Source organism: Populus alba, chromosome 14, assembly GCF_005239225.2.
Source record: "Populus alba chromosome 14, ASM523922v2, whole genome shotgun sequence".
NCBI lineage: Eukaryota > Viridiplantae > Streptophyta > Magnoliopsida > Malpighiales > Salicaceae > Populus > Populus alba.
Genome location: NC_133297.1, coordinates 2,314,801 through 2,329,891, shown reverse-complemented (window position 1 = coordinate 2,329,891; position 15,091 = coordinate 2,314,801). Strand labels below are relative to the sequence as shown.

The window sequence follows — 15,091 nt, the reverse complement described above, 5'->3', positions numbered from 1 at the left end:
AGCTCATAACCTAGTAAATCCAACTGGATTAATTTTAATTTTTTTTAAAAAAATACTTTAATAATATCGTTTTGAATAAAATAATTAACTTGAATTAACTTAGTGATATATAGATTAACCTAATTATCCAATTTCAAACCAAATTAGATTGCAGATTAGATAGACTATGGAACATCAATTGTGCCTTCCAATAAACACTGTTATTGGTAGTTTATTAAATGTCTATTTAGTATTGCAGTTCAAGCTGTGATTTATATAAAAAAAATATTATTTTATGTTTTTCCATGCCAGAAATAATTTGAAACATTCTAAAATACAAAGCTAAATAAATATTTTGTTTGGTTGTGCGACCAATGCACTATATTACTAAATGATCATTAAGCTCTTTTGATTTTGTTGTTAGAGGCGGTTTATTTTTGTATTTAAAAATATATTTAATTACATTTTAAAAATGTATTTTTTTTAAAAAAATATTAAAATAATGTTTTTAGTGTCTTATAATTTTTAGTTGTTGAAGTAAAATATATATATATATATATTAAAAAAAGTTATATATATGAAAAAAAAGTATTTAAGAAAATCTAACACCACCATGCAAAAACACACATTAATTATTGATTTTATGCTTTGAAGCGGATTGCTTGATTACAGGAAAAAAAAAAAAATAGAGATAAACTGGCGCCGAGGATTCCGGGGTCGCCGAGTGGAAGTCAAAGGGTTAGGTTGCAAAGACAGAGAAAAACGAGGCTGCCCAGTCTCGTGGGTCCCATTGGCTCCATGTCCATACAAGTAGAGAAAGACACTCTCCCAACTACGTGACATTAAAAATTTAAAACAATGTCACTGTTCTCAACCTTTATTTTTAAAGAATATAATAAGTTTTAGGGCAGGTAGAATTCATCAATTTACGTGTCAACATATACGTAAATTTGCCCAAATATCATGTTAATAAAAAAAAATATAACAAGCACTCACAAAATAATTAATTAACATCTTTCCTTAAAAAGTCTAAGCAATAAATAATTTTGTTTTTACAATTTTAACATTTCGTTTCAAATTGAAGAATACATTAAATTCAATGATGATAAAAAAAAAAAAGCTTGTGCGTTAATTATAGTTATTTTTTAAAATATAATTTTGTATAGATTTAATGTATTCAGAAGAATTAAATTATTCTTTAATTGTAATGTTCAAATTTGAAAATCAAGAAATAAAATATGTTCTATAAATATATTAAAAAAAACCCTTTAAAGGAACGCATGAATTTACTGGTTGTGAATTGATCCCAGAAAGTAAAAAGCAATTCAAAGGAATCTTCAATGTAAAAAAAAATGTTACTTACTGGACCGTTAATTAATGGGAAATAAATAGATACTATAATGTCATATTGGCAGTCAAGCATTTCTTGGTTTTGTGTATTTTTTTTCTCTTGATTTTCTTAACCGGGTCCATTCTTGATTTTCTTGACGGGGTCCGTTTTGCGCGTTTCCCCCCTAACCGGCTTCCAAATATAGAAATACAAACCAATCAACATCAATTGAAGCAACTTTGTCCTCGTATAGATCGGCTTAATCTCGATATACAAGATGGATGCTTGGGAGAGTCGTATTAATTATTTTTAAAATTTTATTTTTAAAAATATATTAAAATAATATTTTTAAATTTTTTTTTTACCACCAATATAACAAAACAATAACAAAATACATAAAAAATATTTAAACAATTTTTCTTTTTAAGTTTTGATGAAAAGCAGGTTGAATTAATTAGCCAAATACTTCCTTAATACATGAATTGAAAATTAAGTATTTGTTTTGTATCGTGATCTCTATGACAATTTTTATAATTATAATTTGAAAATTTAAATTTATAAAAATATATAAATTATAGGTTTTTAATAACAAAAGTCTAAAAAGAAAGTTTTAATGAAATTCATCAATTGATTAACTAAATAATTTATTACAGTATCAAATGAACCTTAAGATAAATATTTTAGAGATAAAAGAAACATGTTTGTTATTATTTTTTGTTTTGAAATGATATAAATTTATTTTATATTTATATCTTTATTCCTTTAATAAATTTTTTTTTATCTTTTATGTTTATCACGAATATTAAAATTGTGTTCGGTTAATGTCACATTACATAAATAATGAAGATATCATGGTGAAAACTTACTTGATAAAAAAAAAAACACAAATAATATATAAAATAAACCTATTTACATGTGTTTTTAAAATAAGAAATAAATAATAAAAACATGTATTATATTTTCTATTCCAAAACAGTAATAAAAACCAACTAAACCTAATAAATAACTAAATTAATTCACATTAACATAACGAGACCCCACGTTATTTGTCCCTTAGTGGGCAATCTTTACTCAATCAAAACGAATCCAACGGTCCTGATAGCGTCCATAAGCGCAAAGGTAGTGTTTCTGACTCACAAGCCGCACAAAAAACGGCTTTCCTTGTTGCGCCGAGCGGACCGAATGGCGATATTTGCCACGTCAGCAGAGAAAACAAAGCTCCTTTTGCGCGATGCTATATTGTTAATGGAACGATCTCTCTCTCTCCCTCCTTTCAACAATGGAATTTTTGCAGGTTGCTGGGATCCGCAAATCTCGATCACTGAAACGCCAACAGCAAAAATGACGATTTCTCTCTCATTCTCGCCGCTAGAAACTTCTTTCCTTGTAAATTTTCTCCTCTTTTCTCTTCTCCAATTTCTTATGTTAGTTTTTTCTTGATTTTATAATAATTACAATATCAATTTTTATGTTTTTGTTATTATTATTATTTTGATCCGATGATTAATGATTAAACCTAAATTCATAACAGAGTTATTTGAAGAAATGAAGAATTAGAGATTCCGGCGGTGGTGGTGATTATTGTCGTTTACGGTGGTGGTGGGAAATTTAGCTGTGAGGGGGAGAATATAAAATATAATAAGAATGATGGCTGCTGCGAGGGAGCATCAAACGGTGCCGCTTTCGGTGCTGTTAAAGCGAGAATTGGCGAACGAGAGGGTAGAGAAGCCGGAGATTTTATACGGTCAGGCTAGTCATAGCAAGAAAGGGGAGGATTTTACTTTGTTAAAAACTGAATGCCAGAGAATCGTCGGTGACGGGATCACTACTTATTCTGTTTTCGGGGTAACGTCTTTGAATTTCGATGCTATTTAACAGATCATTGATCAGTTGAAGTCAAATTGGCTTAGATGATTGATGTTTTGATTAGTTTCGATAGGTTTCTTGTTAATATAAACCTTGTTTTGCAGTTATTTGATGGACATAACGGGTCTGCAGCAGCAATATACACTAAGGAGAATCTGCTCAATAACATTATAGCCGCCATGCCTCCGGATCTCAACAGAGATGAATGGGTAGCAGCATTGCCAAGAGCTTTAGTTGCAGGGTTCGTCAAAACTGATAAAGATTTTCAAGAGAGAGGTATGGGTATTTTTCTTAAAAAAAGTAGAATTTTATTTGAAATTGAAGGAGATTAATATTATCGTGGTGTATAAACTCAAAGACCTTTACTCACAGCTTATGATCCGAAGACTTTCTTGAATTGGTCAGCATCCCCTTTAGCGTTTCCACTATTGTTCTGAAAGATGTTTACAACTGTAAATTGCATCTTTGTTATTAATGGATAGTGTACCTGACTCTTGTTGGGGACACTAATTTCCATTCATTTATTTGTTTTATGAGATTCAGAAATGGGGACGTTGTATCGATAGAAAGTACAAAGTACTATGATTTCCACACAATTCGCATATTCCCAAGAAATGTCTTGATGCCTCCAGGCTCACGAAGCATTTTACTTATTCATCATAACATCGCGCATCTACTGATGATAAATACATTTACCGACTACAGTTAATGATTCATCAGGGTATTTCAAGGTGCTTCTGTTTCTTTACATGGAGGGCATAAAGTGATGTTCGTTTCACATAAATTAGAAAATGGTTGATTTAACAGGATGTTTTACGAGACAGCATTTTTTTAAAAAAAATTGTTTAGACTTCTGTAATCGCTTCATGCATGGAACAAGTTCATGTTATTGATTTTTTTTTTAGCACTCATTTGATTTGCAGGACCTAAGGGGCCAACCTGAATATGATTGATAAACATAATTTTATCCTGTCCCTATAGTTTACTACATGGACCAATTGATATGCATCTTTTGTCTTGGCCATACCATCCTGCATGGTTTAGCCGCACTACTTTTAGTGATTGGTTATATGTATTTGGTCATATCTTATCAGAAATTTATACCATTTTTAAGTTCTGTGCTGTGAGCTTTATATGTGAATAATGTTTAGTGTTCACAATTTTGATGTTTTTGACTTTTCAGCTCGAACATCAGGAACAACTGTCACCTTTGCAATAATAGAAGGATTGTTCATAACTGTGGCATCTGTTGGTGATTCCCGTTGCATTCTTGAATCTGCTGAAGGTGATATCTATTACTTGTCAGCAGATCATAGACTCGAGTGCAATGAAGAGGAGTAAGTCAGATATATAGTGTCTCTATACCCATTTAACAGATCCTATTAATACCGAGGCCTTAAATTTTTAATTTAACAGGAGGGAGCGCATTACTGCAAGTGGGGGTGAGGTGGGACGGCTAAATACTGGTGGTGGTGCGGAGGTACCTTCCCTGTTTTACATTTTTGTTGTTTTCAAATATCAATTTCTGTCATTTTAAATCAACTTCTCTGCTTTGGTGAAACCTAATACACTCAATGATATTCACCTTAAAGTTCATTGGTCTAAATTAGGACAGCTACCAGAACATGGAAATAAGCCATTATTTAGCTTATGAATTTTTAAGTTTTCATAAATAGAATTGTAAACAATGACAAGTTTGTGGAATAAATGGCTTGTATGATATTTTGAATGGTATCTTCTTATGATTGTATTCAATGGAAATTGTATGGAACTTTGATTTATGGATTGAAGTAGATTATATAACTTGGGTGGTAGTTGCATTTCAGATTGGCCCTTTGAGATGTTGGCCTGGTGGCTTATGTCTTTCACGATCCATTGGGGATGTGGATGTTGGCGAGTACATTGTTCCTGTTCCTTATGTGAAGCAAATTAAGGTTTGTTCTTGAGATGTAATATGTCCATTTTGATGTATATGTATTGATAGTTTTATTTGTATTGCTCGCTTCCCACCGTGGGCTTTGAGTACTGTTGGTGAACTCCATGCTTGTCCTACACACTACCTTTCTGTTTCTCATATTCTTTAACACTGTTTATCCATTAACCTGATGAGTTTTATTTCTGAAATAAGTTAACAGCACTGATTTAATTGATAATTTGCTGTGAAATGGATACTGATTATAATCTCAATGTTTGTTTTATTATGGCTCTTTCAAAATAAGTGGTGTTTATTATCTTTTATGCCACTTTATTCACGGTTCATACATCTTACATTTTATTTTGTGGGTCATAGTTCATCTTTTTGAGTCATGATTATTTTTCTCAACATAGCTTCCCCCTTGATCCCCCCAGAGAACAAAGGTTATATGGACTGAGGTCATATTGGCAACATCTTCCAAAATTATGTGGTCTGCTTGTAGCTTCTTGTGACATGATTTGTTGATTTGAACTTTGAAGTAACATTACCTCATTCTGCATGCTTTGCACATCACTTGATTCATACTGAAACACAGTGTGCTGTTACTCGCTTCTTTTCTCTTTAAAGAGCTTCAAATCTTTGTGATTTGTAGTTGTCTACTGCGGGTGGTAGGCTTGTTATCTCAAGTGATGGTGTCTGGGATGCTTTATCTGCGGAAGAGGCTCTTGATTGTTGCCGTGGGATGGCAGCAGAAACTGCAGCTGCACAAATTGTTAAGGTGTAGTGTTACATGGTTTTTTTTTTTTTTTTTTTTTTTTAATATGGAAACATCACCTGAAATTGCCCCCGGTTTAATATCCTATGGCTTCTCTACAATGTCACATTATGTGACACCATCCATGATAACCTTTACTTGGTCTTACTCTCTGCATTCCATTTGCAGGAAGCAGTGCAGGTGAAAGGACTTCGAGATGATACAACCTGCATTGTGATTGATATAGTACCACCAGAGAAACCAGCTGCCCCTTTGCCACAACCAAAAAAGCTTGGAAGAGGAGTGTTTAAGTCCATGTTTCGCAGAAAGTCCTCTGAATCTTCTTCTCAAATTGATAAAGAATATCTAGAACCAGATGTGGTTGAGGAACTATACGAGGAAGGATCAGCTATGCTTTCTGAGAGGTTTGTGCTGTGAAGATCATCATTGTTGGCTAATATTTGATAGTTTGATCTCCTTATTGGGCATTGATTACAGATTTGTACTCTGTGTGCTCCTGGTTGCCTTTTCCCTCCCTGTGTGACAGTGTTTTACACTATCTGTTATGGGTGGTTTGGCTTCCTGTCTTTGTGGAACAGTCACTCTAGTTTTTAGTGTTTTGACACAATGCATGTTTGTGTGGACTGCAGGTTAGATACGAAATACCCGCTTTGCAACATGTTTAAGTTGTTCATGTGTGCAGTCTGTCAAGTAGAGATAAAACCTGACGAGGGTATTTCAGTACATGCTGGTTCATCTGATTTTGGAAAATTGCGTCCCTGGGATGGCCCTTTCCTTTGCTTAAGTTGCCAAGAGAAGAAAGAAGCAATGGAAGGGAAAAGACCATCAGGAGGTACAAACAACAACTCTCTATGGTTTTATCTCTCTCTCCCCCAACTTTCATGTTGACTGATTTTATATTTTCATTTGTGTTCAATTTTACAGATAGGCATAGCAGTGATAGTGACTAGCCATACATCCTTGATTGTATTTGCTTTCGGCAAGCACTAACAATTGTTTCAGAGATCAAGACAAATTGAAAGAACTTCCTCACAATATTTTGCCTGCTCAAACTTCTCATGGGTGTCTTGAGCATTTTGACTTGTTTGTGTTATACCTAACGGATGCATTTGGCTCTATCCCAATTGCTTCTGAGCTCGAAGTTCGAAGATCAAATTAGAGCTGTTTGCTTTTTACGAATCTGTTTCTGACTTCAAAATAACAGTTGTGCTCACATACCAGCTTAAAGATCTCCCAAAGGCTTTGATAAACTTGTTGGTACCTGATACATGGCATCCTTTTCAGGATCATTTGTTTTTCTGTCCGAATCTGTTCCTTTGTGGTTCGTAGAGCTAACATCAAATGACAGTGTCCTTATGTAATATTATTGTTGTTGTTATATAGAAAATTTGACGAAGTACTTGAGACAGATCCATTCCAGGTCAGGTAGAAGTTTGTGTGATTGGCTTGATAGATGAATTTGTTCATGTAAACATTAAACTGAACCTTCCTCGGTCAAGTAAGAAGATTAACTTTTAGAAATAGAAACCAGCAATTAATTTATTTTCTTCAACAATTGTCTCTATTCTCCCAATCAGAGTCTCACTTTTCGTCGGTGCTGTGCATGACCATGGAGACCGTATAACTTTATTTTTTCAGTTTTGCAACTTGGCCCTACTTGGTGAAGAAGGCCCTCGAATTGTTGAATGTATCCAAAGAATCATGTGCTAGCAGCAAGCTTCTTCAAATTCTCGTTCTATGCTGCCATTCCTTCTGTTTAAAGCTTGCTTTGGTTCGATGGATGTGGTGCTTGGAGTACCCATAAATGGGACCATCTTTCAGCGGGACAACATGTGGACACTCTTGGCTGGAGGTTTGTGAGGTGAGTCAAATAACATGTGAACTCTCTGTTTCACCAATTAGGACATCTCTGTATTCTTCTCTTTGTTTCATCCTCCGATGCTTCCTTCGAGACTTTTCAAGATGGAAGCATATCCCAAGACATAACTGTCAAGAATTTCATCTCAAACGTACTAATGATCTTCCGGAGTGAGGAATCCAAGTCTGCTCGGGGAAGATTTTCATCGGCCCGAGAGGCCTGGTGGTTGTGGTGGTGGCGAGGCCGCCTTCTGTCATCGACATTACATACTATCTTGCTATCCTAGTTCGTGGGACCGTGAAGCGAAAAAGCAGTGATTGGTGTCCCTTTGCCCGCTCGAAAAAGGGAGAAAAAAAATAATCGAAACGACTTTAGGAATCAAACAAATATCGTAATGTCCAAGCCTTTTTGTGCATTAAATTTCAATGGTCTTATTGGGCTGTTACCTCCATCATTCAGAATAACTTACCACGTGTGTGTGCATGTGTGCTTGAAAGAGAGAGTTTTTGTCTGGTCATTGCTTTTCCCATGACTGCTTCTTTCTACTGAAAGAAAGAATAAGATATTGAGTGGCCAAAGGCAAAAGCAAGAAATAGCAAAAGTTTTTTCTGCACCGAAGGATCTTATGGAGTTTGAGTGTGAAATCTTTGTTTTATACCATTTCATGTTTTTTTTTTTTTATCCTCTCATAATACTCTCTCTCTCTCACAGATTTGTATATAGAATATGATTTCGAGTGGTTAAGTGTTGGAGATGAGTCAGTCCACCAAAATAATGCCTGCATGATTGAGATGTTGACCTTAACTAAACGAACAAAATTCTCCTTCTGGATTTGGACCACTTTGTACACGAGTGTGTGGGGTCTATCTTCATACCTAACTATGAACCTTTTATTTTTGTCTTTGAAAATGTTTACCATTCTTTCATTTTATCACGGTCCGATCGATCTAAAGTTTGTGTCACTAGTCACATGATTATCAAAAAGTTATTAAATCCGTCTCTATCAAAACATTATTATTATTATTTTTAAATAGCAAAATAAAATTGTTTTATAATTTTTTATAAAACAATTCAAACTGATCTTTGATTAAGGTGAACATATCACACTCAAGTTGAATTTTTTACAGTTGGCTTGGATTAAAATAAAATTATTTTATAATTTTTTTTTTAAAATTCAAACTAAATTTTGATTAGTTGATTATGTCATATTCTAGTTGAATTTTTTACATTTGATTTGGATCAACCTGTCATATCAAACTAGATTTAATAAATATAATTTATCTATAAAAAAGCTTCTGAATCTTTTTGTTCTACGTCTTTGATCGGTGATGATGAATAATTATATAAATCCCAACATTTGGTTTGCATGAGGTGATACGGTTGAAAGTTCATTCAAGGTGGGGTTGTCTTTCTCAGTTTGGACAAATCATACTCTTGCTTTGATGTGGAACCTGCATTGCTCAGTATCTTCTTGTAATTTGTAATATTCAAGCTCTCTCTTCCATAACATAAATAGTAAGATAATCAATATTTGGATTTTTTTTACCTTTGTAACACAGCTTCACAAAAAAATTGAAAAACAGCTCATGTAAAAGATTATTTAAAAAATAACACAGTTTGAATATAATTATGTTTTATATATATATATATATTGATTTCATATACAATTGGTATTGAAAATAATAATTATTTAAAAATTTATGTTTCGTGTAAAATAATTAGCATGTGTAAAAGTTAACTCCAAATTTTACAAGGATCTAATGATAAAAAAATGAAAATTCAAGATCTAATAGTCAAGAAATAAAAAGTACATCAGTTGATAAGGCATAAGAGGAAAATTAAAAAAAAAAAAAAAGAAGGAAAAGAAAGAATGGGTCATCAAGACTTTGTTTTCAACATATCACTTGCCGTTATAAAAATCTTAAAGAAGAAAATTTTAACCATATCTTAAAAGACCACCAAACAAGGTCATAATGGGTTAGAAGTTTTATTTGAGGTTAATTACAATATCAATTGGTGGTCTTCTAAAGTGTTGTTAAAATTATTTTGTCAAGATCTTTTAACAATACCAGATATGTTGAAAATGGAGTCCTTGTGTGTCATCAGTGACCCATTCTTTCTTTTTCTTCCTTTATTTCTTTATCCTGCCATAGCAACTTATCTACTTTCTATTTCTTAATAATTAAATCTAAAATCTCAAAATTTTGAATTGATTTTTGTATATATTAATTAATTTGTATAAGACATGAATTTTAAAACGACAATCATTGTAAAAAACAATTGTTTACAAAAAATCAATATTTAGAAAATAGTTGTGTTCAAACTTTGTTATTTATCAAATATTTTTTTAACCCGTCTCATTTTTCTAAAACTTTTATCAAGGTGTTATTTTTCAAAAAAAAAAAAAAAATACTCAATGTTAATGATTCATCACGACAACTATTTCATCCTTTTCTTATAAATGTATCGATTTCGTGGGTAAGTTATTGAGTTTTTTCCTTTTCAATTTATTATAGAATTCTCATACTGGGTGTTGTTCTGCGTGCCATGACTAAAATCCTTTTTTTCGTTTTATCTAAGATTTAAGTATATCACTAGAATTTGAATCGACGTGTTCATTAAACATTATCTTCAAAAAACTTTTCTAAATTTGAACTAAAAAATGATAATATGAACAGCAAACCCTTTTTCCTGTCCAAGTAGAGAATTTAAACTTGACAATGCGAGAGACATGTATCGATACAGGTTGTCTTAATCGTCAACTCAAGTGGGAGAAGGGAGTCAGGATTGATTTTAGGCTCGAGTCTTCCAGGATTGGCTTTAGGTTAAATATAAATCGGTGATCACAAATACAGACAATATTAGAGAAAGATAAGTAAGCCTAAAAGCCTAAAGCAGAAGGTCTTTGACACGTTATATGTTGTCTTGAAATGGATTGTGATTTTCACCAAACTAGCAGGAGATCATAGCAAGAAAATTGAGGAAAATCCACGCAGAAAGTAACAAAACATTGTTCCTATCTCATGACTTCTCAAGAAACCAGATGAAACAAAGGTTTAATGATTAACTACATGACTTATCTTGTTTAAATTGATACTGCTCAAATTATAACTATTAATAGTCATAATATAGGAGAAAAAACGATATATATTTAAAAGGGAATTGAAAAAGAATAAAGATATTTTTATCTTTTTTTTTTAATCATGGTGTCCGGAACAACTTATACGCAGCTCAACTAATTCTCCAAGATCCTGAAATCAACTATTATATGAGTAACCACAAGATTTAAATATAAAACTACAAATAAATAAATAAACCTTTTAATATCAAATTTTTATCACTAGTCATCTCCTGGTGTCTATATTTATTTTGTTAATATTATAAGTATTGGTAATTATAATTTAAATACCATGAAATTTTATCGTACAGGCTGACATTGACATGAAAGAAAATCTAGGAAGATTTTTCATTCCCCAGTATACTTGCGTGCAAAAAGAAAATAAATAATACAGTAAGAACGAAGGAGAGAGGCATAAATGTGTTGTGTTAGTTAATAGTTACTCCTTCAAAGATTCCTCTCGAAACAGGTGCACATTAATCCCTGTGCATATGAGCATGACATCTCTCTCGAGTCTCCCTCCTCGACCTCTACATTATAATTCATCTCGTTGGGTTCTGTAATTATTAGAGTTTTGATATATTCTTTATATTTCACTCTTTTTTTTTATTTTTTCTTTCCTCTCCTCTTGTTTTTTTATGTTATCTTTTTTTTTTCTAGTCATTAAATTATTGTTTTCTTATGTCATTAGATCTTTATAAAACATGGATAATAACTTCGAAGCATTTAAATACTTCGAGGGGAATTAATTTGAATGAGAATGCTAGTATTTACTGGCATGGATTTAATTTATACTGTATTAATTTAGAAGTTATTTTTTCAACAATACCAGTTTAGTAAAAGAAAAAATTCCCAGGAAAAACTCTAGCAATAGCTGTTAGATTTTGACGAGGACCCACCAACCTTCAACACGCATAATGCTAAATGTTGTATCATCTCATATCTTATAGTGCCATGACCACCACACCCTCTCTCCATATGAAAGAATAATGCAAAAGGATAAAGCTAGTTATGGGTTGCAATTTGTGCACTAAAGACATTATAAGCCCAGCTACACATTGACGATAGTTCTCTCTCTCTCTCTCTCTCTCTCTCTCCCCACTGCTTTCTGATACCCTTATCCCCCATCCTCGAAGGTTTGGCAATATTCCTCCTTTATTGGCCCAAAAAAGAAGAAAGTGTTGGAGCTCCACATACTGAATCAGATCTTATTAGTCTTTCAGTGTAATTCTGTGAATTATGGACACCCAACCGCAAAGAAACTCCAGAGAAAAAGTTGTGGACAAGCCTCGAGAAGGGAAGTTAAAGCAAGAGGCAAAAGAAGGGATGCAGGCAAAGCAACAGGCACTGCCAACATCCCCTGCCTCGCCACCTTCAGCTTCCTCCTCCCCTTCTCATGAATTCTCCTTCACAATCTCTCTCCACTCTTCCTCGGCGCCAGTACCTGATAAGGCCAAAACCCCTCCTAATTCTTTTGCTATTGATTTGTCTCCGGCGGATGACATTTTCTTCCATGGCCACCTGCTTCCTCTCCATCTCCTCTCACACCTTCCTGTATCCCCTCGCTCGTCCATAAATTCCTTTGACAGCTTTACCCTCCCTATCAAGGAATTATTAGATGATCAAAGACCCAACCAAATTAGCAACAACTATTGCAGCACCAGCAACGGAAATAGCAATAGCGGTAGCGGTGGCAGTAGCAACCACGTCAACAACAGCAATAACTGCAGTCACCATCAAAGCAGTAACTATAGCGATACAAGGGGAAGGAGCAAGCCCAGGTCTTTCTCTTTATTCGGTTGGCGAAAAGGGTGTGAAGTTAAAGAGAAGGAGGAGGACAAGGATAAGCACAAAAAAAATCAAAGGTTCGACATGAGTCAGGTGCTGAAGAGGTATGCCAAAATGGTTAGGCCACTGATGTTCTTCAAAGGAAGGAAAGAAAATCTCCAATCCCACAGGCAACCTTATTCATTTTCAGGTAATTTGAGTTGGAGAAACAAGCAGGAGTTGCGAGGAAGGAGAGGAGAATACTCAGCACCGGCATCGATGAGGACATCTCCCTCGAACAGCGGCCTCCTTGTTGCAACTACAACTCTTCCTTCTTCTACTAGTGATAGTACCATGGAAGAGTTGCAGGCTGCTATTCAAGCAGCAATTGCTCATTGCAAGAACTCAATTGCTACAGAAGAAAAGATCAAATGTTAAATGTTATATATAACTTATTTTGGACTTCCAGTTTTCCCCTCATTCAACTTCTATCACTATTCCTTGTATACCTGTGTATAAATCAAGGTGATACATATAGAGAGAGAGCTTTGAAATCTCAACTAAGATGGTATCCAAATTAAGATCACAACATTCAAGAATCGAGTTTCATGTTTTCTTGTCCTTCAGCTGGCTTGGTTTCAAGTATTGGGGTCCTTAAAATTTCTAACAAGAAAGGAACTTCGTTCGTTATGCATATGTTCGTTCTATACAGAGGAGATATCCATAATCACAAGTTAGTTTTTTATTTCTTTGATACTCCTTTTCAACAAGTATAGCAATTCGACGAGCCTATATGTTAGCTAAGCTCATCGTGTCATATCATTGCCGACTATTTGACAAATGGTTCTAGCTTGTTTCTTAGCCATCTTTATGCCCCGAATATAATTTAATGCAACTCTACCAGGTATTGATTTCAAATTAATTGGTGTCGGCTACATGGCAATTTATGTAGACTATACCCACTACCAGGCTATAGATTTGTTTTGATTTTCATAAGACGTCCCAAAAATTCCTAGGATACATTTTATTACTGTCTCTTGGAATATAAGAGGCATAGATATATTTGATTAAAAAAATAAAAACAAACATAAAAATAAATCTGCATTTAATGTGATAATTTTAGTACAAACTTTTATACTTTTTAAGGAAAAAGTGTAGAGAAGACATGACTGTCTCTATCTTTTTTATACCAGACAATAACTATACATGTATGCAGCTAGTATTTTCTCAGTATCATGTGGGTATTGCTGGCCTTAGCAAATCAATGGCAGCAAGCTGGTAGTGTGTGGTCATCTCATGACATGTATATTTTCCATGTGAATTAATTATACCCAGCCATTCCTGAAAGAACCTAACAACTGGATCTAGTAGGGTAACAAATTGATTAGCATCACCCGAAGAAGCAAGCAGGTCCATCACCGACTTGTTATTACAGGAACCTAAAATGCAGATGGAAATTACAGATATCTCTGCCCTACTAATTATTAAAACCGCATGATGATGTTATGATAAAATCATAACATCAGTACCAATTCCACAAGTGGATGCATATCCGGTGAAGAAAAGCTGAAAAGGGCGCAACAAAAGTCTCCAATCCCACAGGAAAAAGGCAGCAATGAAACAATAAGCAAGACCCGAATTCGGCCATAATTCAGAGTGGTAGGTGTTGTGACAAGAGAGATGGCATCATTGGGGCTCGACGACTGTGGGTCTCGAGAGTCCATGGTTTCAGAATTCATGAAAAAGAGGGTACCAAGTACAGCAATAATACCACAAAAATAATGCTGGGAGGTTCTTGGCCAAGATTGGCACGTCAAAGGTGATTCCAATTTATAATCACCACACCATGAACTATGAGGTCGCTGATACGTTGCAATGATGTAGGCAATTGACTGATCAGGTGTTAGCTTTGATTCATGAGGAGCATCTTTATGATTATTATATCTGTTATCCAAAAGAACCAGCCCCACTCACATGAAAGCTCCATCATGCCTTTTAATCATCATTCTAAAGGCTAAAGCTACGAAAATAGGGGGGGAAAGGAACAGCAAGAACACGTTGAACCAGCGAGAACTTATCCAATGGGAGCTACTGTGTACTGTGTAATGTGCGTCTACGCGCACGAATGGATGCGCTCATAAATTTAACTATCGAAACTCGAAAGGCGAACCCATAGATTGACTCGGTTTGTGACCATAAAAATTTGAGAATCTCGTGTTTCCCTTTTAAACCCCACCAAGGAAACCCCACATAAAGGGCAATGGCTGTTGGGCTCAAGGAGAAACTCCCATGATTAAAACTGATATGCAACAGAGGCAGTCACATGATTTTGCTCAAAAGTGTTGTTGCCTGCAAAAGAAGACGAGCTCTTTTTCTAAAGAGAGAAGTCTGGAAAAGAAGAGCTGGCAATGAGCACCATATCATGGATGCATTCAGCAGTCCTCGGATTCCAAAATCTTTCTTAAACTTTTCAAAAAGAAAGG

General features: G+C 34.3%; 2 protein-coding genes across 2 annotated transcripts; both read left to right on the top strand.

The window, feature by feature from the left end:
* The first annotated feature begins 2,536 nt into the window (after positions 1-2,536).
* On the top strand, positions 2,537-7,273 carry LOC118035580 (probable protein phosphatase 2C 12). The gene is made up of 10 exons (XM_035041184.2): positions 2,537-2,695; positions 2,841-3,154; positions 3,280-3,451; positions 4,359-4,512; positions 4,592-4,655; positions 5,002-5,109; positions 5,743-5,868; positions 6,034-6,269; positions 6,495-6,697; positions 6,790-7,273. The coding sequence occupies exons 2-10, from the start codon at positions 2,954-2,956 to the stop codon at positions 6,813-6,815; spliced, it is 1,290 nt and encodes a 429-aa protein (XP_034897075.1). The 5' UTR covers positions 2,537-2,695; positions 2,841-2,953; the 3' UTR covers positions 6,816-7,273.
* A 4,560-nt stretch (positions 7,274-11,833) lies between these two features.
* On the top strand, positions 11,834-13,234 carry LOC118035589 (BRI1 kinase inhibitor 1). Its single transcript, XM_035041191.2, has one exon. The coding sequence runs from the start codon at positions 12,081-12,083 to the stop codon at positions 13,044-13,046; it is 966 nt and encodes a 321-aa protein (XP_034897082.1). The 5' UTR covers positions 11,834-12,080; the 3' UTR covers positions 13,047-13,234.
* Positions 13,235-15,091: the final 1,857 nt, after the last annotated feature.